Genomic DNA, 25,922 nt, shown 5'->3' on the forward strand with positions numbered 1-25,922 from the left:
TTTCCGTTTTCCTTTAAAATTCCTATTTTCCTTGGCCCCAGTTACACATTTAGGCTCATGTCCATCTAGCTACCTAACTGTATTGTTATCACACCTAAATAGGATTAACAATTGCTTCATAAGACAAAATATCCAGTTGGTATACAATTTTCCAGTTATCTTGTAAATGTCACATATTTTAGAGTCTGTTTAAATAGGTTCCACGTAAGATCTCTATGTTGTAACTGGTCATGTTTAAGTCTCCTCACGTATTGATCCATGCTGCATCTCTTTCTGTCTCTCTCACATTGTACTTCTTGAGTAATTAATTGATATATTTTAATTTAATAAAATCTTGGTCAAATCTAATGCAAATTATCTATTTTTTTTCCTTCATGTGAGTCATTCAATTTCTAACCCAGGGTTAAGCCAGTGCTTTGACATGATTTCTTACTAGCTGCAGGCAAATGTTGGAAACTTTTATTTATATTGTAGAAAGCATTTTCAAAATGTAAATGCTGGGAGACTGTGGAAATAGACATATGTATATGAAAGTAAAATCAGGCACGCTCAGAAGCTGGCTGAGCAAGAGAATGAGAAAGCCAGAAGTAAATGCCAAATTACTTTATAAATCTAGAAATTGATCATGTACTTCTCTGCTTAAAATATTTCTGTGGGTTTTGATTGCCCTGAGAACAAACTTCAGTGTCCTTGCCCTGGCCCGTATGTGTCGCACCTGTGTTTAGAATCTAAGTTCCCTCTGTCCTTCACTTCCTTCTCTGCAAAACGCCCCTCCCTCACCCCAGCTAGTGCTCATGCACTTGCTGTTTTCTCTGCCTGCATGGTTCTGTCTCTGATCAGGCCTGTGCAGGGTGGAAGCTACAAATTCCACATACTTTCCAAGTTTAAAAACATTTAGCCTAATCTGAAAACAACAGACATGCTTCCATTGTAGCCACAGTCATCAACAAAACCAGTGAGGATCTAGATAAAATAAACTCTTTAGGAGTTTACAAATGGAATGTTCTTGACTAGCTTATTTCGGTATAAAATTCTGAGTTGAAATTTGCTTTCGCAAGCACAAAGACCAAGAGCTATTACTCTTTCCAGACCCTCCGTGAAGGAAGCATTAAAGAATGAACTGGTAAAATAAAGATAGGATTGAGTCATACAAGAAGCCATTAGTGTTGACAGAATGCAGCAAATATTGGTTGGAAAATCTAAATATTCACTAAAACACACACACACAAAAGAGCAAGAAATGAAGTATGTGGTATTAGTATAGACTAGTCGAATATCTTGATCCAGTTAAAGGATAGAATAAAGTCCAGAAATAGAAATTTGTGGGAAAATTGAATTAAAATGTTTACTTTGATGACAAAATTTTTAAATCCATGCATATATGGGTCTTCAGAAAGTTTATGAAAAATTTATGTTATGAAAAAACGTTTGCGCCAAAGTAAACATATCTGTTGTTCCATTATCCACAAACTGTCTAAAGTATTCTTGTAAGTTTCTTACTGTTAACAACCTAAGCAAATAGAGTGGTTCTATCAAATCATCTTCCTGTTAGCAAGAAGTGGCCATTCAGTTTGCTCCATGTCTTTGTCACCCACTGGAATTGTCTACCTTACTCAATTTAAGCCATCCTGGCAGACAGGAAGTGATGTTGTATTGTGAGTCCCATCTGCAGTTTCCTAATGGGTAAAGAAATAGAGCTGTTTTTGTGTATTTACTCTCCATTGAGCCGCCTTTTGTGAAGTGGCTGATATTCCTTTTTATCAGGCATTTTACAGCAAACTCACTCCTGACTATTAGCATTTAAAGGGATTCTGGATTACACTAACTTCAACTTGCAAAAGGCACCATGTTACTGGTTACTCAAAACCATGTCAATTCCATAATGTTGCAAATTGCTGTTGATGTTATATTGCGACTCTTAACTGACTGGGATGATATTCTACCAGCTCTAACTTCGGACCAGAAATGGTCTCCCCAAGAAACTGTTCAGCCCATCTGGACAATAAGTAGCTGGACTCTATGCTTGGTATACGTTTGCAAGGAAAGAATCTTGATTGAATTTGAACTGTAATACTGCATCAAGGTGGAGGAATCCACCAGGGGGGAGGGGTGGGGGGATTCCCAGAGCCTATGAAACTGTCACATAATGCAAAATAATTAATAATAAAAAAAAAAGGCACCATGTTATCCAGCCAGGATTGCTCATCTTCCTGCTCTGCGTCCCCTTCACCCTCCACGTGCTCAGGCTCTGTGTGTCTGCTGAGATCTTTACCTGTGTGGTTGCCACATTCTCTCCTGCCACCTCCCGCACCGCCTTCCACCCTTGTCTCCACTTCATTGTCTTCTACCAAAAGTGCTTTGCCAGACTGATTCCTGCAAGACGTTTTGGGAAGCAAGGTAATAGAAAATAAAAAACACTCCGGGTTGTTAGTTCAAGCTTGGAGACCGCAACGTTGCCCTGCCTCCTTGTAGGGTTCATGATGAATTGCAAGTCAGATTCCAAAATCATGGCTGCACTCCTACAGCAGGAGGACTCCCTGGGGAGGAAGAGCCTAGCTCAATCACCACCACCATCTCTTCTTCTCTAAATGCTTCTTGTTTATTACCATGAGTCTGATGCTCTCTGACCTTACAAGACTAATTCTAAGGGGAAACTATTTCTGGAAACTACAAAGCCCAGCAAGATTGTCCAGTTTGCACCCTTGAGGACACACCTGTTAGGGTAGCTAAAGGGGCCTGAGCCTCAGTCTATACTCCTTGACCGAGCCTTGCAGCTCTTAAGAAATTAGCTGCTGTTTGGTAGTGTTGGGAAGGAAAAGGCCTGAGGAAAATAAACATATCTTCAGAGAAGAATGTAAGATCATGGGAAGTTCACCGTGGACGCAGGGCAGGCCAGTATGTTACACTACGAAGTGCAACCCAGACCCCAGTAACCTCACAGGTGGTCACCCTTCCCCACAAGGAAAGTTCCCCAGGAGAGTCCTCTCAGTTCAGCACTGAATGGGTTACTAACCTGACAACATTGGGGACCTGAGAAAAAGCTTTTCTGCCTGGTCTGGTAATGGGCTACATGTCTGATATCTTTGAGTAGCAAAACCTTGGGAGGAGTTTAGATAGGATTTTAGAAGAACTAGGCCCTACTCCCATAAACTCCCAATGTAAATGTGAACTGGACAGACTTTCTCTCAACTTCTGTCTGGAAAGGGACCCATTTATTCCAATGGATGCCCTGCCCCATTAAAAGATGCCTTGTTACCTTGCTGACCACTTCTCTGTCTCACCTCTGAATTCTTTCCTGAATGAGGAGAACTTATCCCACCATCTCCAAGTAATACATCCTTGGGTCTGAGTCTCTCGAGGGTCACCCAAGGACGCCATCATGCTCCCTGAACCTTGGTCTGGGAAAATAGGGAAAGGCTGGCTTTGGCCAGAGTTAGAAGCTCTGTGACATTCAGAGCCCTGAAGGCCTGGAAGGCCAGAGCACAGGAGCTACACTTCTGTTTTTCTGCCTAATCACAAAACAAGACAGCCTAAAGGCATAAGCCAGCCTTCTGTGAAGTCCACTATCTGATGTTCAGTGAGGTATATGATGTAAAATCAGCCATGGCCTCTGCCTACCAAGTTCCCGCCTTTCACTCAGCGTTAATCAGAGCTGCCCTTACCCAGATAGTTCAACATGAGCTCAGATCAGAACACAAGCTCCTCCTTGTGGCCAGATACCGTGATCCTGAGGCTTCTGCTTCCACTCAGGGCTGGGCAGCACCCTTATCCTCCACAGATGTCAGATTGGGATCTAGGAGTAACAGGCATCTGAGTTAAAGGAGTCAGGCAGCCTGAATGCCAGCTATTCCTGAAAACCCGTTAGGCTTCTCACATTGCCTAGGGCCAGCTTCCAAGAGCTTCATTTTGTATTGATGTATTTTCAAAGGGATCAATGGTGTTTGCCTCGGTGAGGCCCCTCTCTTAATCTGAAGCCCCCTTCTCCAGCACTCAGTTCCATCTCAGTGATCACCCATTTGTTTCTTGGGTTGCTGCTTGTTTGTCTCTGCCACTATGTGGCAAAATTGTACCTGTTCCATTCTCAGATGTGCCCCTGGTGTTTACGTCATGGTTTGCATGAGGGAGGAACTCACAATGCACTGCTGAGTGGGAGGTGACGCTGGTATACCAACAGATGAAGGAGAAAATGTAACATTTAGATCAAGGCAGTTCTGATGCTTCAGGCAGGTCAGGTGTGCCAAGTGAACAGCTGGGGCCTGGCCTGGTGTTCACACCATAGGTCAGATCAGAAGAGGAGTCACAAAGCACAATATATCGGAAAATGTCGGGCTCTATGGGATAGACAATATGTGAAGCACAAGGAAGTGAAATGGAAATGCCTCTTCGCTTAGCTCCCCGTTTGGTCATAGCTATGCGAGGTTTATGTTGGTTAGTATCTGCACAGTGTATCTGCCTTGCCCACCACCCTCTGGGAAGCTAAGGAAAGTATAGTCTTCCCTGAGTTTCATGAGGGATGCATTCCAGTCCAGCCCCTCTTCACAGATAGAAAGTCCTCCAATGCTCAAGTCACTTTAAGAAATGGCATAATGTTTGCATATAACCCAGACACATGCTTCCACATGTTTTAAATAATCTCTGAATTACTTGCAATAACCAACACAATGTAAATGTGTTGTAGCCAGTGGCTACAGGGTCTTCTTTAGAGATTGAGAACGTGAGAACAAAGCCTGTACACATTCTTTGTGTACAGAAGCAGCCATGAGGGCTGGTCACGCTTTCCATCCATGACTGACTGAATGTGAAGATAGAGAACACACAACGTGAACAGCTGAGTGCACCCTGCTGACTGCTATACACCGAGTTCCAGAAGGGCAGGGCTGACTCCTGTTTTGGACCCATGCCTGCCTCCCACAGTTCCCACCCTGTGCTGTTGCTTTGTGGCCTACCAACTAGGATTGTCACTCATTTCTCAATAAGGGAGGGACTCCAGTCTCTACTACAATGAAGCAGAAGTGACAGGGCGGCAAGAGACAGAGATGCGGGTCCGCACACCTTTCTCTACTGTCACTGCACATAAGCTTCACCACCAGGTGTCACCTTGTTCTGGCTGCTGCCTGTCCTTGTGCTTTTCTTCAGCTGGCACGAATCCCCGTCCTGGGAGGGAGAATGTCGTGTCCTCTTTCACCATGTCTCCCTGGGCAGAAATGAAAGATCTGAGATGATGGCACTGAATCACTCTTTTCATGGCTTGTTGGAAACACCGAGGAGCCATCTTTTCCCTGAAGGAATATAAATGGCAGTAGTAGTTTTCAAACGAGGGATTTTGATCACCCAAACAGTGCATGATTCTAAGACGGGACATTTCAACACAGGAACTTTACACACTGATTAAGCACTCTCTCTCACGTGGTGGATAGCCATGCCTGTCTTGGAAGGCAGAGGCCCTAAGAATTGAGGACATTTCCCGACTTAGGAGAGGTATTATGCGTAGAACCAAGACAGCCGTAGAGTAGCTTACAATGGACTTCAATAAAGTTTGCATAGAAGTAGTGCTGGTCAGTGCCTTGAAGTAATAAAAGGTGATGTCTTCTCTTCCTGGAACCTGTTCTTCCTATTTCCCATGATGACAACAGATCCGTTTGGTGGGTGGGTGGCCCATATATGTCTATAACATCACTAGCAGCACCTAATTGAGAATAAACCTCCCACCCTTTTAAAGGCTGTCACCCATCTAACACACAGCTCTCCACCTCTGCTACAAGGAATTGCTTCTTCTAAGACATAGGCCATTTAGCCTGCTGTAAAATCATCCCTGAGGAGGAGCAAGTGAACATCCAGTGAAGTTGAGAAGTTTGAGTTCTCCTTGAGCTCCCACCCTCCTGTAGTAAGACGATGTTTCCTTAGGTCTTTGCTCAAGGTTGAGCCGGAGCTTTGGTTGAGTCTTTGGAATGGCTTCAGCCAGAAATGAGAGAAGCTATTGGGAGCTTCTAAAGCTGCCGTTGAGGGCTGGGTGGCACCATTTCTCTCTCATACCGTGGTCATCAGTGATAGTGACTGTGAAGGGCACACTGCTGCTCAGAGTCCATATCCACACCTGGTAGGAAGTGTTTCCTGGCTGCTTAATAATTCCTGCTCTGAGTGATAGGAAAAGCTCACTCAAAACCTGGGACTAAGGAAAATCAGCTGATTGTGGCGTTTAATTTTATTACTAATTAAAAAAAATTTTTTTTCACTCATTGGTTCACTCCCCAGATGGCTGCAATGGCTATTGGTAAACTAATCCAAAGCCAGGAACCAGGAGCTTTTTCTAGGTCTCCCACATGGGTGCAAGGTCCCAAAGACTAGGACCATCCTCCACTGCTTTTCAGGACATACACTGTTACCCATATGGAATGCTGGCACTTAAAGGTGGAGGATTAGTTTGTTGAGCTATGGCACCAGCCCCAAGTTGTGACACCTTGTCCTCTGAGGAAATGAGACTTTTCTTGCCCTACAGCTTCTATATTATGCTTTGTAAAAGAGAAATCTGATAAGGTGAAAATTATTTTTTTCCAGTAGAGATGCAAATGGTCTCTTTCCTGTAGAGAATATATCCTCAGTGATTATATTACCCTGCAGAACCTTAGCCAGTTTTGTACTTTTGTATCTAATTTAGCAATCAAATTTGAATCCTTTAAAAAAAAAGCACTATGTTTTATGTATCCATTTCTCATCTCTCTGAGACCAGCTTTGTCATCCCACTGGTTCTCTTATTAACGAGTTAGATAAAACTTTGATGTGTGCTTGTATGAGATTTTAATGTTTTCTGGAAATTACACTTTGACACTGTGGAAGGAGAAAAATGGCGTGAACATTGTGAGTTCTCCCTTCCCAGCCTAGAGTCCAGAAAAAGAGTGGTCTGATGATATTGCTTCCCCAGGCTGGGTTCTGCATTACACCGCATACTCTCCACTGAAGGGAGCAAGTCCTATAGGAAGATGTGAGCATGCACTGGCTTTGATAAGAAGGATAACATTGCGTTTCACTGTCAGACAAAATGTTAGGGACTTGACTAGCAGTCTCTAAAGAAACAGTCTAGAAAACCACAACTCAAAGAAGTGAGTTTGAATGGAGCTGATCACCACCCAAAGCCATCTTCCCATTACAACGTCTTTTCTAACACTCTCTTAGTTTTCCCCTATCATTTCTGTAACACCCAATAATTAGTCAGATGGAGTGATGAAAGCTGAATGGACCCCGGTGTGTGCCTCCCATTTACCAGCTAAATTCTAAGTATTTTATATGGATTATTTAGTAGTATCACCATTCCATATGCTAGACGCCACTGATGATTACCCTGTCCACTTCTCAAATGAAGATAAGTGAAACAGTACAGAAGTCCTGTAACATCCCCTAAATCTCATAGCCCCTCGGTGACAGAGCTGAGACTGAAATCTAGCTCTCTTTGGAGACAGTTTGAACTGAACAAGCTCAACATACAAAGCTCCAGTCTACATTGGTGACTTGGAGCAAGTGCACTTTCTAATCCTGTCACCTTATCTAAAGGTGAAGATGTTGCAAAGATTGAACTGACAAATATACAGGAGTTGCTTGGTAGATTTCTTGGCACATAGGAAGCTGTGAATGGTTGCTGGTTTAAAGAAAAGGGCAGTGATGGAATGGGAGACTTGAGCTTCATTGTTTGTTCATGAAAGACTCCCGTGTGCGCTTGTGGGAGGAGGAGCATTAGCCAATCAGCTGTGAAAGCCCGTATCTGGAACAGGATAGTCCTAAAATCCTGGCTGCAAACACCAAGGGCACATTGCCTTCTGCTTGTCTGACCCCAACCTGGAGAGGACACATCGACGGAACCTTGTCTTCACTCAGCCACAGGAAGAGAAAGCAGCCACTATCACTGTTACATTGATTGAGCCCTTTTTAAATAAATGCCCTCATCCACACAGTTCACCTTCACAGTAGCATTATAAGGTTATCATCACTGCCCCTGTTGGTAGAAAAAAGACATTGAAAACCCCTACAATAAGGAGAAGTTAGCAGCTGTTGAGCAGCAAGCTGAAAGTTCTAACACAAGTCTGCATGTATCAGTCTGCTTGGGTTACTATTACAGATTATCATAGATGGATTTAGATCATCACAGCTACTTCTCACAGGTCTGAAGGCTGCAAAGTTCAACATCAAGGTGCTTGATGGACTTTGGTGATGTCCCACTTCCTGGTTTGCATTCAAATCATGCCGTCTCCTCCATGTGTCCTCACATGTTGATCACGCTCTGGTCTCTTGTACAGACACTAACCACATGCTGAGGACTACACACTCTCAATCTAATCCTCTCCCAAGGGTCCTACATCCTACTACCATCACACTGAATTAAGATTTTCACATAGGAATTTCACTAGGAATACAGATAATCCATAACATCGTGTACTTCCAAAATACCACACCAAGCCACCTTGCTCACCTACAAACAGGAATGTTGTCAGGTGTTTAGAGTAAAATCCACCAGGGTTCAAAGCACAAAACCAAACCAAAATCCTAGAGAGTGGGAGCAGGGGGAGTAGTCTTTTAACCTTGAAGCAAGGAGAGCATCCATCGGCGTCCCCTCCATCTCCATTTATGCAGCCTCAATGAAGAAGTGCTTCCCCGAAACCCTCTTCCTTTCACCCCTCGCAGCCTGTTCAGGTAAAACCTTAGTCCCAGCCTTACATTATACTCCTGCATTATTTCCTGGGGAGGCTATTCGGGACCTTAGTGTTCGGAAGACATTTGTCGGCAGAAACCAAAAATGAGAGATGAGAATCCAGTCCCTCGCGGGAGCTCCAACCCCCTAAGTCCTGGCAGGTGGAGCAAATCCTGAGGCAGAGAGAAACAAGGGAAGAGAGTGCTGTTGAGACAGTGTGGAGGTTTCTGCCATTGCTATCCCATACAGGGACTTTGCAGTGGTGGGCCCTTCTTGGAACTACCCTGAGGATCCATGAAGATGTGGGTCTCAGTGAGGAGTGGGCCTTTGACGATGGTGATGGTGACAATAATGATATTGCCATAAATTGGAAATCTGGGCTTGCAAGTAACAGAAACAGTTCTCTTTTATCAAAATGGAAGTCACTGGAATAAGTTCACGTAATGAAAGCACACCTGAAGGGCTGGGCATAGAGGCTGGATTGTCGAGACCTAGTGTCTCCAAGGTAGCAAGAAAAAGAAACACAGCTGTTGTGAGTGGGAGACTGCCATCTTCCTCCTCACATCACTCAGTTGATACTCCCTGTCATAGGAGGGTCATGTGTCTGTTCATATGCCCAAGTTCTAGAAGCTGAAACACTGGCAGAGATAGACAGGGTTTAGACCTTGTGGAGGAGAAGCTTTATTTTTCCATCAAGATTTCATTCCTGGGGAATGACTCCCAAGTAGGATGGTGATAAGTAGATGTTGGGCATCCACAACCCCATCCTAACCCTGCAAATCCAGCATTATAATGGTCTATCCCTTTTATAACCTTACAGATCTATTTTGCTACTCACCACGAATATTCAAGATGAAAGTGTGCGTTTTATGTTCTTCAGCAAAAAAAATCTTGACCAAACTTTTAAGTCTTACTGAAAAAACCATACCCAAAGTAAAGAACACCATGCTTCAATTTAGGATCTTCGCCATATGGAATTAGTTCAGTTCTGTCAAGAGAGAGAACCAAAAGCAAGGCCAAAAGGAGAAGCTTTGTTCTACATAATGGTGAGTCATTGCCCATTAGCCAAATAGGAAGAACAGAAACTAATTCTCAACAAAGATGTATCTGCAGTGAAATTACCAAGACAATTGCCTGGTGGTCAGGACAGCCTCACACAGAGCAACACAGAAGGGGCAGATAATTTAGGATTGATTACTCATTGATTATACTGAGTCCCATGGTAGACCGAAATTCTCACTTTGGTCATCTCTGTATTTTGCAATATAGTAAACATGTTTTGGGCATTCCAGGACAGGATAACCTACCACACAAGACAGGATGTACCTACACTGTTAAACTAGCCAAGGGTGATTTCAGTAATCGAAAATTGCATGCGATCAGCTAAGATCTTTGGCCTCCATTCAGGCGACTCAGCAAGAACTTAGCTGCATCTTGTTCCAGAGGAACTGTGCTTTCAGATTTTTGGAGTGAGGCCTGCAAATATATTTTAAACAGAAAACATACTTTTTTAGAGTAGTGGACTTCAGACTGGCATCACTGCCCACCCTAGCCTTCTTCTGTTTTTGTCTTTAGTCTCCTTTCTTTCTCCCCAGAACATTGAGTTATTGCCCTTTTCCTCTACCAAGCATTCATTCCCGTCTTCAGTGAATCTGTTCCTAAATTGACTATGTGTTCAGAATTAGTTCTGAACACAAAAGATGGAAACCCAAATTGAAACAGTTTAAAGGGAAGTTACTGGTTCACACATTTGGAAATCACTGAACCTATCACAGGAGCCATGGATAGAACATGGGTTCCTTGGCCAGCCCGGGTCACATATCCACTTCTAAAGTAGGAATATGAGATCCCTTAAGTGATAATCACACCAAAAAATTCCAAAGAGGGAATGCCAGACAGGCAAAAGCAGAAGCAACTTCACCCTGAGAACAGTCTGGAATGTCTTCATCCTTCAAAGGAGTTCCCCATCTCACTTTTACACATTTCCTGGAACAGAATTCTGATCTGGTGTGGGAAGACAGAAAATCTGTATGGCAAACCTTACCAATGTAAAACTTTAACCAACTGTAATCTTGTGAGAAAGCTCTGAGAATTCAGGGCAAAGGCCCTGAAGCAGTTGGAACAGGAATCATGGGTATAGGAACTCCCTTGTAGGAAGACAATTGATTAGGAGAGGAGAATGGGGAACTCTCCCTGGTTTGGAAACATAACCAGCTGTAAGCTCCAGGAACTCAGGGCAAAGCTCCTGAAGCAGTTGATACAGAAATACATAGGTCAGGAGCTCCCTTATCCTGAAACTTAGGTAACAGATCCAAGCGAGGTGCCTGCTGGGAGAAAAGATTGTGCACTGATTGACTCCCCTTTGCTGCTTGCACACAAATCGCGTCTATAAGTGAACTGTGGCTATTGACCATGTGTATGATTATCAGCCCCATGTGCCAAGACAGTGAAGAATCTGGGTCTTATGCAAAAGCTCAAAAACTTATCTGGTGTTGTCATGGCCCCCTGGGATCCCAGAAATTCCTAGGGGATACACAGGTCTGCAAGAAAACGCTTATGATATGAAAGAGGAAGCACTTTATTTTCTTCCATTCCACCATTCTCGAATTCCCAAGGGGATCACGTGTGTGTGTGTGTGTGTGTGTGTGTTTGCACACGTGCTAGAGTTAGGACACTCTTCCTGAGCAGGAGGGACCACTCCCTCTCCCCTATTAGGACTACCTACATGGAGTTTCTGTTCTTCAGAATTGAGCCCTCCAGGATGGTATTCCAGAACACAGTCTTTCTCACCAGAATAATCAAACTGGTAACATTTAACATTCCATCCCAATAATATAAGAAAACTTTGTTGACCTTTCATTGGCCTCCTATGTAACAACCATATTTTCACTGGATACTTCTCCTGATTTCTTGCTGTTATCGTAAGCGTGTTGTCAGGATGTTCCCTTTCCCTGCTGACAGCATTTGGAGAGACACAGAAAGAGAAAGGTAAGGGGAAGTGGTAGGGTGAAATACTGCATCAGTATTATTGTATTAAGTGTATCTTGTACCCTGTCTGCCTGTCTGAGCAGAACCGTGGGCTGGGAGAAGGCCTGTTGTTGAATCTCCTTTTCCTCTATGCCTCTCTCCAAGAATGTAGTCCTTGTGGATGATGGGTTGGCTCACTTGCCATTAGCTCTTACTGCTTTCTTAGAACAAAACAAGAAACACCAGTGACTACGTGCACATGGTCGAGACATGAAGGGTTTCTGTAATGCTTGTCTTTGGTTTTCTGTAAAGTTATGTGTATAAGGGGCTTTCTAAGAGTTCATGGAGGAGCAAGCAGCCCTTCAGTCTTGCATTTGGCATGCCTGCATCCCATATCACACTGCCTGCCTGAGTTTGATTCCCAGCCCTGGTTCCTGGCCCAAGTTTCTTCAAGTGCAGTCTCTGAGCAGCAGCTCTGACAGCTCAAATTGGGTCCCTAACACCTACCTGGGAAAGCAAGATTAAGTTCCCACTCTTGGCTGCAGCGTCAGCCCCACCTTTGCCATTCGGGGAGTGAACCAGTGGATGAGTGCATTTTCTCTCTCTCTCTCTCTCTCTCTCTCTCTCTCTCTCTCTCTGTTCCCCTTTTCCCACTGCCGTTTGTGTGTGTGTTTGTGTGTCTGAACATTTTAAGAACATTTTAAGTTTTTTCTTGTAAAGTTTGTGGAAAACAGGTGTTATGAAAAAGCAATGCAAACAATTCAAACTTTTTATGCTAAAATAAACATTTTAGTATATGTGCTGCCGAAGCGAGCACAAAAATAAACATTTTTAATCCAGCTTCCATGAACTTTGGGAAACCCTCCTCTTATTGGTCTAAAAATGAAGCCTGTTTGAACTCACCTTAATACTTTAGTCTCTTCTGGTTTAAAACATGAGTCTTCTGATGAACTAGAGATTCTCTGCCTCCTGCCACCTTTCTTTTCCTCAGATTCGGGGTCCTAGAGGCTGCTGTGTGTTCCTAGCTTGTGGAAAGGGCATCAGTCTTATCCTCCAGTTGGGACTGCTGATTCTTACTCAGCTCAGCTGCCTCTGTAAAGTGGTCCCTTCACCTTGCCTGTCACCCTCCCCCAGGCACCTGGTTCCAAATTCTTTCCCAGACCTCTCCACCCCGCACCCAAAGCCAAGGGAGTCATAATGAGTACTATGGTCTGAAAGTTTAGGTCCCCCTACCCTACCCCTCATGGGTGACTCTGGGGGACTCAAGAACTGCAGGGAGGAGGTGCCAGCAGACATGGTGGAAACAGCAGAGCTAGAATTCAGAAGATGGGGCAATTGCTGCCAGCTTGTGGTAAGATTTTAGTGGATAAGAAGTTACTTCTTATGGATGAGCAAAGAAAAGTTTTTTGGGGGAATCTACACTGAATGAAGTTGCTGTAAAAATTGATGAAATGACAGTCAAGGGTGTAGAGAGCTGCAGGGCTCAAAAGGATGGACTCCAGTCTTGAAAAAAGATTTTCTGTGGACACTGCACATTCAAGCAGCTTGGCAGACTGTAGAGGAGTCACTCGTGAAAGGGAGCAGACTCCTTGCCTCATGTAAAGAAACTGTCACAGCCTCCCTGGTGTCAGCAACCACCAACGTGGAGGCAAGACACACCCTCCCACCACCACTACCCCCAGCCTTCCCCCCCAAAAAAATTAAGCCCCGCATTGTAGGCTCAATCATTAGTAATTTTGAGTAACGATGTATTTTTAAATTAAAATCGTCAGTTTTTGTTGAGATAATACCATTGCACTCTGCAAAGAATACAGTATAGTGTAAAAATAAGTTTAATTAGTCCCTGGAAACCCAAGGATCCATGTGACTCTATTCATGGTGACACTTGTTCTACTGCAGTGAGCTGGAGAAGAATCCACACTATTTCTGAGCCATCAGTAACTGAAATGTGTGTGTGAGTGGTGGTTCGTGCTCTCTATGTTGCGGGTCACTGCTTGGTGTCTTTCTCATTGAAAAGTCCTATTCAACCAACAGCTTTCACAGGCAATATGGAGTAATAAACACTTTAATGGGTAGCTCATGGTTTCCCTTTCATTCTGAGACAACATCAGCTCCCCTCCACCTCCCTCTCTGAGGCCTACATGGCTTTATTCCCATTGGGCAGGCTCAGAGCCCTGGGCATGTGCCCGGGTGAGCCACTATGTTTTTTCCAAATATAATCATATAAGCTAGTAGGCAAGATGGAAGCAACACAGAGCCACAGGAAAACCATTTTCCCTGGTGAGTAAAAGGCAGAAGGGTGCTTGGCGCACAGAGCATGTTGCACGTCGAGTATCAGTGGGGAAAAGTCGGGGCTGGCCACGGTCTGGATATTGATCAGGAAGTTCTTCATTGTCAGGATGTAGTCCTCACCATAGTCCTCCAACACCTCACCAGGTAGCTGCTCCATGATATTCTTCTCATGCTTCTCCCACGCATCACTGGTGCCCATGATTTCTGCAATGTGAGAGGAATCTAAGGATCAGGGGCTGGGGAAGCCAGGCAGTCAGGCAAGCAAGAGATCCAACTGCAAACACCTTTTGCAATGCATTCTTTCTAATGGCATTCACCCTCAAACCAAAACACAAAACAGCACACAAGTAACTAATATTTCACAATCTGAAATGCTCATGTAACTAGCACCAGAAAAGGAGCCCAACAGTGCCAGCCCTGAGGTCTCCCCATTCCCTTCTAGGTAGCCAGTGATCTCAGACCAGGGTGGATGGATTTCCTGTGCAGCAAAAATATGCAGATGGACTGATAGGGTATTTATTTTTCGGTATCAGCTTTTCTCAGTGTTATGTTTGTGAGTTTCCTTTGTGTTTTGTATGTTTGTGCTTCTTGCCTGTGATTTTCCAATATGTAGATGTGCTGTAAATTATCCATTGGGCCATGGTGCTCACTGGTGCTGTTTCAGTTTGGGCTTCTCATAAATACAGCTTCCACAAATATTCTGGATGTTAAAATGACTATCATGTATACAAGGGATCTTTACAAAGCTCATGGAAAATGCATGTTATAAGAAAACTGCATGGATTTATTTATTTTTTTGTAACAATAAAGTTAATTCCATTTTCCAGAAACCATTTGAAGTCACCTAGTACAATATATCCACAAAATATTATTATATGCCTACATACTAATATAAATAGTATGCATATTTTGAGTTTTAATAGCCATTGCCAGATTAGTTGCCAAAATATTTCTGTCATGCAGGCTGTTGTCCTACAAAGGGCATGATTGCTCAGGGATCGCTAGCTTGGGTGACTCCCGGGGTCAGGACTGCAAGGAAACCTGGCTGTGAAATGCAGGCCAGTGAAATCCAATTGTATGCATAAAAATTCAAACTGCTTGTTTCTTAAGGCTCCCTGCTTGCAGCCTTGTTTCTAAAGGCTGTGCTTTAAAAAAAAAAAAAATGTCCTGACAGTTGCTATGGAGGCGGTAAATCTTGGGAAATGTATGCCTGAACCATGGTTCCTCTCGCCATCTCTCCTCCCATCTCCACCATTGCTGGGATTCCTTTTTTCTTTTCCTCCTCCCCCTTTAAACATTTTATGGACTTCTGATAGTCCTTGTAGGCATCCTATCCAGGGTCTCCAAAGTTCTCTTTATGGGTTCCCTGGCATGCATTGTCAAATTGTGCTCTGCCATTGGGGGCTACATGTTTTGAACTCTAACATGACCTAAATCTAAATCCCATCTCTGCTTCATATCAACTCTGTGGCTTGGGAGACTCTCTGAGCCTAGAGTTTCTTACTGCAATGAAAATAGTACAGTGCCTACTTTGTTGGTAAAATTTACATGAGGCACTTCACATACAGGGGTCAAAATCCTCTAAATAAGCAATGTGTTTTGGCTATTTTTGTAAGAGTCCTAAAAAAGCCTAGTCTGTCTCTTGAAATGTCTTCAGAAACTTCTTATCTGTGCTCCTTGCTTCCCAGTTTTCATTGAATCTCAACAGGAAACCTCATTCTTTCCACTTCTGCTCTCTGGCTTTTTGCTTATCAGCTTTCTTTCTACTAGGGGCAGTCTGGTGCAAAAGTGATAATACTTCAAAAAGTTCAAGCAGGGCCCAGTGTGATGCCTCAGCTGGGTAATCTTTGCAAGCACTGGGATCCCATGTGGGTGCCAGTTTGTGCGCACTTCCCATCCAGCTCCCTGCTTGCAGCCTGGGAAAGCAAGGAGGATGGAAGAGGCTCCAGTTTCCTGGCTTCAGATTGGCTCAGCTCTCGTCATTGCAGCCATTTGGGGAGTGAGCTAGTGGCTAGAAGATCTTTCTCTTGGTCTCTCCTCTCTCTGTAAATCTGCCTTTCCAATAAAAATAAACAAATCTTTAGAAAAAGGAAGTTCAAGTAAAAACTGGGTGTATAGCCTAGCAGTTAAGACATTGATTAAAAATACTTGCCATATCAGAGTAGCTGGCTATCTTAGATGCCCTGCTCTGGCTCCTGTCTCCAGCTTTCTGATAGTTTAGACTCTGGCAGACAACAGCAGTGGCTCAAGTAATTGAGATCCTGTCATCCCCAGGAGAAACCTGGATTGAATTACTAGCTCCTGGCCTTGGGCAGCCCAGTCCTAATCAATGTGGACATCTGAGGAGTGAACCAGCAGATGGTAGCTGTCTCCCTCTATCCATCTCCTTCTGTTTCTGCCTCTCAAATAAATGAAAATGTTTTAACATTTGTTAAAATGTTAAAGAAAGATACAGTCACATGTATTTTATTTCCAAAAAAAAAAATCCATGTGCAGTGTTTCTCATGAACATTTTGAAGACCTTTTGAATGCATGGATTTTAACTTTTTTTTCTACACCAAAATGAACTTACCTCTCAATTCTGCTTTCTGTGAACTTTTAAAAATACTTTCATCTAGTAAGGCTGAAGTATAAGTTGGAAACAGTTTGCTATTGTACATTAAAGCTGAAGATCAGCAAGCCATATGATCTTGTCATTCCACTCCTGAGTATGTAGCATAGAAAAATATATGTGGACCTGGTGTGATGGCTTAGTGGCTAAATCCTCACCTTGCACATGCTGGGATACCATGTGAATGCTGGTTTGTGTCCCAGCTGTTCCACTTCCCATCTGGCTCGCTGCTTGTGTCCTAGGAAGACAATTGAGGATTGCCCAAAGCCTTGGGGCTCTGCACCTGTGTGGGAGACCCTGAGGAAGCTCCTGGCTCCTGGGTTCAGATCAGCACAGCTCTGGCAATTGTGACCACTTGGGAGTGAACCGCGGACAGAAGATCTCTGTCTCTCCTCTCTGTAAATCTGCCTTTCCAATTAAATAAATTAATCTTAAAGAAAATATATGCACTGCAAAAAAATTTTTGGCAGCCCCAGGAAAGAATGCACTAAAGGCAAGTGACCTGATAAAAGCCGCTGCCCAGAAAGGTTAGTGGTGACCATGACACTGAATCCTTGAAACTAATGTAACTGCAGAGTTGCTCTCTTGTGCAAATAGAGTTGTAAATTTGTGGGCTGGAATTTTCTTTGGGTTGTGGCACCAACCCTTCACCCCTCCTGCCAGATTTAAAATCTAATCTGTCATGTCCTCCTGCACTGGCTCCCAGTGCTCCTTGCTCCAAGTTCCTTTCTGTCCCAGACCCACAGTCTGGCATCTTGGCTTCATCTTTGATCTGCTGCCCATCTCCAGCAACTTCTCTTAGTTTTCCTCCCCAACATGAAAACATTTCATAAAACTTCCTCTTCTCTTTGTTTCTATTGCCCTGGTCCAGCCTCTCAACTTGAGTGGCACATGTTCCTGACTCTTTAGTCTCCCTTCCCGAATAGCCGCTTCAGGAAGACCTGAACCTCTTTCACAACCTTGTGATGCTTGGTTGCGGAGCACTTCAAGTTGAAAGTTCAGTTGCTCTTTTAAGATTTTATCTGGTATATTTGATCTGACAGTCAAAATTTTAGCATTATTCTTTAGTGTACTAGCAACACCCCTCTAGTCTGTGGTCTTTTATTAGACATGCTTTAACATCTTCTTTGAAATCATTGATTAAATGTTTGTTGACCCAGAACTGAGGCTTGGGGTTTTGCTCTTTATGTTCAGAAATTCAGGAAGGGGAGATAAGAGCATTGTCAGCCCCTCTTGGGGAACAGGGAGGTAGGTTCTGTTCTTCAGAGGAGGGGAGAAAAATACTGTTTTCAAAATACAGAGAAACTGGAACAAAGAAACCATCTTGGCCAAAGAGAATGAGAGACAAATAAATGTGACCCAGAATATCTGTTCTAACTACTGAAAGAAAATAAGCATTAACTCTACATAAATAAGCCTGATGTGGGGCTAGTAGATGAAATATTGGAAAAGAGGTTTGGATGGAACTGTGAACATGTTTGCAATTGGTGAGAGGCAGTTGGGCCAGTTTCTGAGCTGTGCTCTCACATGGCAAATAAAGGCTCCCCATTAGAAGGCTGAGTTCTAGAGAGCCCTGTTCTGAGAAGACCTGAGGAGACCTGCTTGCTGTCAGTTTCTCAGCCAACTTAATTTCCTGGTGGAAAGAAGCATATGAGCAGCCATAGCAGAGAACTTGGTACTTGCCTCCCAATTCTTGCATAAGGCTGGGCTATCCCAACCTTCTCTAGTGGACATTGGGAATGGCTAAACTCTGGACACAGGACAGACCTTTCAAACTCTTGCACTGCCAAGACTTGACCATATTGTAGCACAGCTTCTAGCAGTGTAAGTGCAAGTGCTAGGCTGACGCAAACCTCCCACTAAAATCCCTTCCCGGGAAGACTCTGCACTGCCAGGAAAATACTTGTTCTCATCAATGCACCCTTGATTTGCCACCCTTTCTTGGAACATCTGCTAAAAATGACATTGTAAACACGAGGGAAGTTTAGAAATACGAGAGAACTTCACAGGTTTCATGGGAAAGTGGAATTAGAAGATGTTTATTTTTGTGGGGGGAAAAAAAACCCTGAAATCCATTGCCAGTTTTTATGTGGTGTGTTCATGAACTTTTTTGAAGACCCCTTGCATGTATCTCTTGCAAATCAGAATGTCTCGCTCCAGAAACCTGACGGTGATTCTTTGGAAGGACCAATGCCTGTGTCCAGCCTCCATGGGAGGCAGAGTAACACTGATAACTGACAGCAAACACATGTGGCCCCAGAGCAGCCACACTGATCCACTCTTTGCACTTTTCGTTCTGATGACTCTGCCGACTGTGCTGAACCATGCCCGGCCACCCATCCTCCCCTTAAAACAAGCACTTGACGTTCACACAATTGGGAAGGGGGCTCAGCTCTTTCCTCCATTGCCCGTCATTACCGAGTAAAATCTGCGTTCACCACATTATCCGTTGCCTGGCTATGGTCCAGTTTGGGGAACACAGACAGGTTCAGCCTGAACTGTGTTAGGCCCACAGGACCCTCAGGATTCCTACGGAATGAACACTGTGAGGATCTCAGACCCAAACACTTACTTGTTTGGAAGCCTCCAGGTTGGATTATAGCAACTTTAACTCCCCATTTGGAAAGCTCTTGTCTCATTACTGATGAAAACATTGTTAGTGCCGCCTTTGCTGAGGAATAGCATGACAGCTTTTCCATCGGGACCCCTGCTACAGGAACAAAAGAGGAGATACAAAAAAAATCAAGCCTGATATTTTCATTCTTTCAATCAATAAATATTTCATCAGCATCAGGCTGCATGCCAGGAAACGTCAGTGGTGACTAAGGTAGATAAAGGCAGACGAGGACTCTCCACAACCGGGTGAATACATGTTTTGGGTCACTCCCATTTTAGGGCTTTTATTCACTTCCGCCCTTGTTAGATGATCCATCCCTGGTGATCCAACGGTAAAGCAAGTTGAAGGCTCAGGCTTGCCTGACTCCTAAGTAAAATGTGATTTGTATGGGACAAAGAGCATCTGCACACCAGCTTCTAATCTAGCTTGACTAATACATATTCTCTGATTACAAGTGTTCCCATATCTTGGGGGGAGCACTATTAAAACAATTATAGTACCTGTGGTTGAACAAATGTGTTTTGATGTTTGTTACAGTGAGGAATAACACACAGCTCTGTGAGAGGGTTTGCAAAGGTCTGAGTCTAGGGCTGTGGTAGATGTTCTGTATCCTACATAAATCACACTTAGTCTAAATGCCGTGAAATGAGTCTTGAACTGGGTTTATCATTGAGCCAGCTATAAGGAAGGCAGGATCACAAGAAACCAGAAATGCAAATGATGATTTTGAAATTAGGGTCTCTGCTTATGCAGTTAAAGTAAAGGTCTCTAAATAAGATTATCCTGGATTAGGATGGACTCCAAATGTAATGATGGTTATTTTTGGGAAAGAAGATAGAGACCCAGAGTAGGCCATGGGAAGGTAGGGGCAGAGACTGGAGCTACATTGTCACAAGTCAGGGAACACCTAGGGCCATCAGAAGCTGCAAGGAGCATAGTTTCCCCCTGGAACTTCAGAAAGAGCACAGTTCTGCTAACTCAGTTTAGAAAATAATCCCCAGAAAAATGAAAACGAATTAGTCTTTTAAACCATTCAGTTTGTGTTAATTTGCTAAAGCAGCCCCAGGAAGTGCATACAGGCGCATCCTTGATGAACTCCACAGGGAAGACATTGACATCATAAAAGGGTGAATACAGGAGGACTTGCAGCATTGAGCAGACCCAATGTGATACACAAGAAGTCGGAACCTGTGGCATCAGGGAATCCCTAGTTCAAAACGTATCCACTGGTGGATCAACTGTGGCACACAGCTGTACCATGAAACACAAAGCAACCATCAAGAGGAATTGATAAGTGTAAAAACACAGACATCTTAAATCAAGTACAGTGAGAAAGAGCCAAACAACAAAGAATATGCCTTCTTTGTGATTTCATTGATGTAACATCTTAGAAAACACAAATGGACAGATCAGTGACTACCTGCCAAGTGGGTGTGTTACAGGTGAATTGCACCTTCCTTCACATGCAAATGTTGACACCCTAACACCTAGCCTGTGTGGGTCCTTGGAGATGGAGCCTTTGGAGACGATTAAGTCACAAACATAGGACCTCTGTGATTAGGATTCATGTTTTTTTTGAAACACCAGAAAGCTTCCTCACTTCTGTCTCCACAATGTGAGGTCCCAAACCAGGAAAAGAACGCTCACCAGTACTTGACTATGCTAGCACCCTGGTCTCAGACCTGTAGCCTCCAGGACTGTAAGGAACATGTTTCTGCCAGCCGAGCCACCCAGTCTATGTTACAGAAGCTTCAGCAAAAGAATGCAGAGTATGGGAGGAGCGAGAGGAAGGAGTTAGAAAAGACGGACAGGTACTGTGGATGACAGACATGTACATCATCTTCGCTGTGACGGTGGCTTCATGGCATGTACAAATGTCTAAACTTATCAAATTATGTTCTGCAAAAATGAGCAGTTTGATGTATGTCAGTTTTTAAAAATGAAAAGAAAAAGAAACCACTATACTTCAAGAATCCACAGACTGCTCTGCCAAAGCCTATGACTTGAGAGGTGTGTTACTGTACCCAAGGCCCACAGGACTTCCACCCAACCTGTCAGGGGTAGGAGGAGGAACTCCACTTTCCCTGGACTTTTCTTTCCATGTGCCCTAGATTCACCAGCTTTCTCAGCATTGGTCAGTCTCACAAACCAGGCAGGGTTTGCACATGTGCTTGTCTTCATTTTTCTGACTTGAGCTTGTGGTTGGCTCCTTCTACCTCCCAAAGTCTCTTCTGTTTTCCACTTAGACATGCTTCGTGAGTGGGAGAATAGCTTCTTGGCCTAGAGTTCTCTTGCCCGAGTCCTACCTCCAACCAGAAGTGAAAGTTTTCTGCTTGAGTTTCTGAGACCATAAAACATGGCTCACATCCACATTTAACATTTTAAAGGGAAGTTTAAATCATCACTTCAAGTCTGTCATGGGAAGTGCGTGTGGGTATTTCTTGATAGGCTTCCAGCTGTCTCCACGTGAACTCCATGAAACACTGGGCTCATGTTTACACAAAGAGGGAGTGTGGAGCACAAGAACCCTGGATGCTTATGCAGAGTTGGTTTTCTAAAAGGCAACCTCAGTAGATTGCCTTTTAGGCATTGGCTATCTCCAAGCACTTAATGAAACTGCCTTGAATTTGTCTGCCCAGTCTCAATGATTTGTGTTGTGAAAGTCACACAACATAATTTTTTAATTGCATAATCAAGTTATATGGAATCATACACAAAGAGATACATTCAAGTAAAACTAAGGAAAACAGGCCAAAGAATTGCATCCATATCAATATGCAATAATACTAATCTATGATTTCACAAAACCTTGAGCACTGGTATACACTAGATAAATACCACACAAAATTTCATTCCTTGCAGCTACAGGTAAATTGATAATTACCTTGGGGAAAATAAAAAGACACAGCATGGGCATGGAAGAATAGATACCTAGAATAGTTCTTGGCAGTTATCCTCACTGTGTCTACATTATTATTAAAGCGTTGGTCTGGCCTATATAATATCCTCTTCTCCCTGTCTTTCCAGAAAGACACTTAGTCAGTGCCCGTGCTTTCTCATTTCTTATCACTTGCTTGTAGAGATAGAGTTGGGAGTCAGTAGGCACTCATTTAATCAGAGCCATTTTCAAAAACAGGTATGTATGCTGGAGAGGAGGTACTTTTGTTATTTCTAACCACCCACGTAAGTATATTGTCACACCATTATTGATAGGTGACTGGAGCTGTTATTTTAAAATATTTACTAATTTTTATTGGAAAACCAGATATACAGAGAGGAGAGATAGAATGATCTTCTGTCTGCTGGTTCATTCCCCAAGTGGTTGCAACAGCCAGAGCTGAGCCAATCAAAAGCCAGGAGTCAGGAGCCAGGAGCCTCCTCCATGTCTCCCATGTGGGCACAGGATCCCAAGGCTTTGGGCCGTCTTCTACTGCTCTCTTAGGCCACAAGCAGGGAGCTGGATGGGAAGTGGAGCAGCCAGGATACAAACTGGTGCCCATATGGGATCCTGGCACATGCAAGATGAGGACTTTAGCCACTAGGCTACCACTCCGATCCCCTAACAGGCTGTTTTTACTGCAGTGTAGGCAAAGGTCAGCAGAGAACATTACATGAGCAAACAGGGAAGCAGGCAGTAGAGAAGGAAAGAAGATTACAGGTGGGGGGAATATATGATGACTTCATCTTAAACCTTGGTCCCAGCCAATTGGTGAGCTAATCAAGACCTCTTCAGTTGTTTGTTTGTTTGTTTGTTTAGTTTGTTTAAGTTAATTTGAATGTGAGCCCTGTCTCTTAAAAAAAAAATCCAAAGCTTAGCTGGTGTAATTTCAATAACATCTGGCATCAAACAAGTTCTCATTAAATATAGTTTGTCACAGGTTTTTATTTAAGTGATTTTTAACTTAACAAAGCCTTACTGCTAGAAAACCAAATGCTTACTTCTGCTGGTGAGAAAGGCCAAAGAAAAGTTTTTAAAAAGCAACTTGAAGTCACACTGTTGGTTGTGGGCTAACTCCAGTTTGTGAGGTAAGTTCTCTCTGTCTCTTGATTTTGATAGGTAATGGAGACAGTCCAGCTGGAAGGCAGCCAGATGTGGGTAGGATCCGGATTCTGGAGCCAACACTGCCTGAGATTTATGTAAAAATTTCAGCTCTGCCACTGATTAGCCACCTGTTCTCAGAAACTATGTGTGCCTCTGGCTTTTGATCTGTAAATTAAGAATAACCGCAGTACACGCATTATAGGTTTTTGGATAAAATTAAATGAATTAATATATGAGACTAGTACCTAACTAAAGTAAGCTCTCTACATGGTGCTACTCCAGTTCTCCCCAGTTATATCTTAATTTCCGAAAAGGCTTCATTTGTTCAGTGTTTCTTAGAGTACTAAGTACACCTGCTTCAACATCCCCAGCAGCACTTGTGAATAACATGCATTACTAGAACCCCCACCACCACCACTAGAGCTACAAATTCTGAACCTGCACTTCAAACCAATCCAAGGGATCCTTTTGAATACTAACTCTTGACCATAAACTGAAGAAAGCATGAGTTTTCCTATAGATGCGTGACATGCAGGAGATAAAAGGGCTGTGGCCTGAGTATGTCCCCCAAAAAGCACTTGCTGGAAATGAAATCTCCAGAGCAGCCTGGTGGGAGCCTCATGAGGGCCCAGTGGACAGATCAGCGCTGTTTTCTTGGGTGGTAGACTGATGAAACAAGAAGGACCTCATCAGCCACCTGATTTGTGAGCTAACAGTGCATTTCTGTTCAGTATAAGTTACCCGATCTCAGGTGTGCTGCTAATGCACAAAATGAACTAAGATAATAGGTACAGCCCTGAATTATGATGAGGCTAGATCATAGCCTACATTATCAACCTAAGCAAAAACATGCATTGGACCAGATATTTAAAATGAATTTATCTTTTGTATTGTGTTTAACCCTGCAGAACAGCTAAAATTAGACCAACTCATAAGCATAAAATGGAAGTACTATTGGGTTAAATCTTTAGACCCAACCTAGTGGTGAATGTCTTCTGCCAGTGTTGAAAGTCTCTGATGGTATAAGATTAAATAACATTGGAGTGGCGAGATTGGCAGCAATTCATAACTGTTGAACTATCGGAACCACTTGAGCAAGACCCTCGGAGCAGGCCCCACATCTGGGACCTGGGGTGGGTGGGAGACTGGGTGGGGTTTCTCCCTTAAAATCCCCTTTTACATCAGATATATGAAGGAAACAATATATTTTTAAAATATTTTTAAATATTTATTAAAAAAAAAAGATTAAATAACAGTAGGTGTCCAAGGCTCACTGATCTGAACTCACAGAGCCTCAAGGCTTTGTTGAGCTTGTGTAACCCTTTCTCATCTGTCCTGTTAGATTCTCTACCCTTTTTAAAATGTTGTTGTGGTAAGAACACATAGCATGAGAGGCGCCCTTGTAATAGGTTTTTAAGCTAACAGTGTTAACTGGAAGTACAATGTAGACAGCAGATCCATAAAATGTATTAATCTTGCATGACTAAAACTCTTGGAGTGGCGTGTTACTGATGCCCTCTTGCTCTGGACTGAGTGTGTATGTATTCCCCAGAATTTACATATTGAAGCAGTGTTTGGAGATGAAACCATTAAGTTTAAATAAGGTCAGAAAGATGGAACCCTTATCTGACTAGTTCTCTCTCTCTCACACACACACACACACTCATTCTCATTCTTTCACTCTCTCCCTTTCTGTCTCTTCCTTTTCCTCTTTCTTCTATTTCCATCTCCCTCCCTACACACACTTAGGAAAAGCCACGTGACGTCATAGCAAGAAAAAGTCCCTCTAAGCCAGTAAGAGAGACTCCTCACCAGAATCCAACCATACTGACACCTAGATCTGGAACTTCCAACCTTTAGAACTGTGAGAAAACAAGTTCATGATGCAGAGGGTATCTGTGATATGTTGCTATGGCAGCCTGAACAGAAAACACACAGTCAACAGGATATCTTTTCAACAAATACATAGAGAGTATGGACTCCTTCTACAGTTCCTGCACCTGGACTGCAAAACTTGACCCTTAGTTAACATGTGTCCCCATGAACACATCACCCCATTGATCTAAGACATACTTCCTCAACCTTTTCCGACTCTGCAAATGACTCACTGAACTTGCTCCCTGGCCTGTGGTCCCATACCTGGCAGACACATAAATGCAGTTTTTACTTTGTCAATCAACTTTGGTAGTCATTATCTTTGCTTTCCATCGAGATACGTTGTTCATACTGAACTGAAAATGGGCGACTTGTTAACATTTCAGAGCTGTAGAGACTCTCCTCCCTCTCTCCCCATCATGAGTGACTTCAGATCTGGCCTTTCCTCTCCTGGTATGGCATAAGCCAGTAATTAGTAACATTTCCTAAGATTTACCCAGCCAAAGGTCTTGATGCCCTTTGAGATAACACAGGGCCGCACAGACTTCTCCATAGTGATCAACACCTCTATGAAGATCTCTGTTTTTCTGACCTGAGGCTATGTGGCTACATAAAAATTATGAAAGAGAAAGGGCGTCGCAAACCAGCACCCTATTAACACAGTAGGAAGCAGAACTTTTGCAGTCTTTCCACCTGAGGCTGTGTAGGAAGGGGTACCAAGACTGCCCGACTGCAGTAGCTTATCATGATCTAATAATCCAAGCCAAGACTAGCATGATCTTGTGTCAGGAGAACATAATGACGGCAGTCAGCCAGTTTCTTGCCTCCTCCAAAGTCTACT

General features: G+C 43.3%; 1 protein-coding gene across 1 annotated transcript in view; it reads right to left on the reverse strand.

Moving 5' to 3' along the window:
• Positions 1-13,693: 13,693 nt before the first annotated feature.
• Positions 13,694-25,922, reverse strand: part of HSD17B2 (hydroxysteroid 17-beta dehydrogenase 2) — a 62,863-nt gene continuing 50,634 nt past the window's right edge. Inside the window, exons 4-5 of the mRNA XM_058674519.1 lie at positions 19,120-19,257; positions 13,694-14,140 (exon numbers count right to left, since the gene is read on the reverse strand). Coding sequence (XP_058530502.1) covers positions 13,782-14,140; positions 19,120-19,257 — 497 coding nt within the window. The 3' untranslated portion in view covers positions 13,694-13,781. The remainder of the gene's footprint in view (positions 14,141-19,119; positions 19,258-25,922) is intronic.

Source organism: Ochotona princeps, chromosome 16, assembly GCF_030435755.1.
Source record: "Ochotona princeps isolate mOchPri1 chromosome 16, mOchPri1.hap1, whole genome shotgun sequence".
Lineage (NCBI taxonomy): Eukaryota > Metazoa > Chordata > Mammalia > Lagomorpha > Ochotonidae > Ochotona > Ochotona princeps.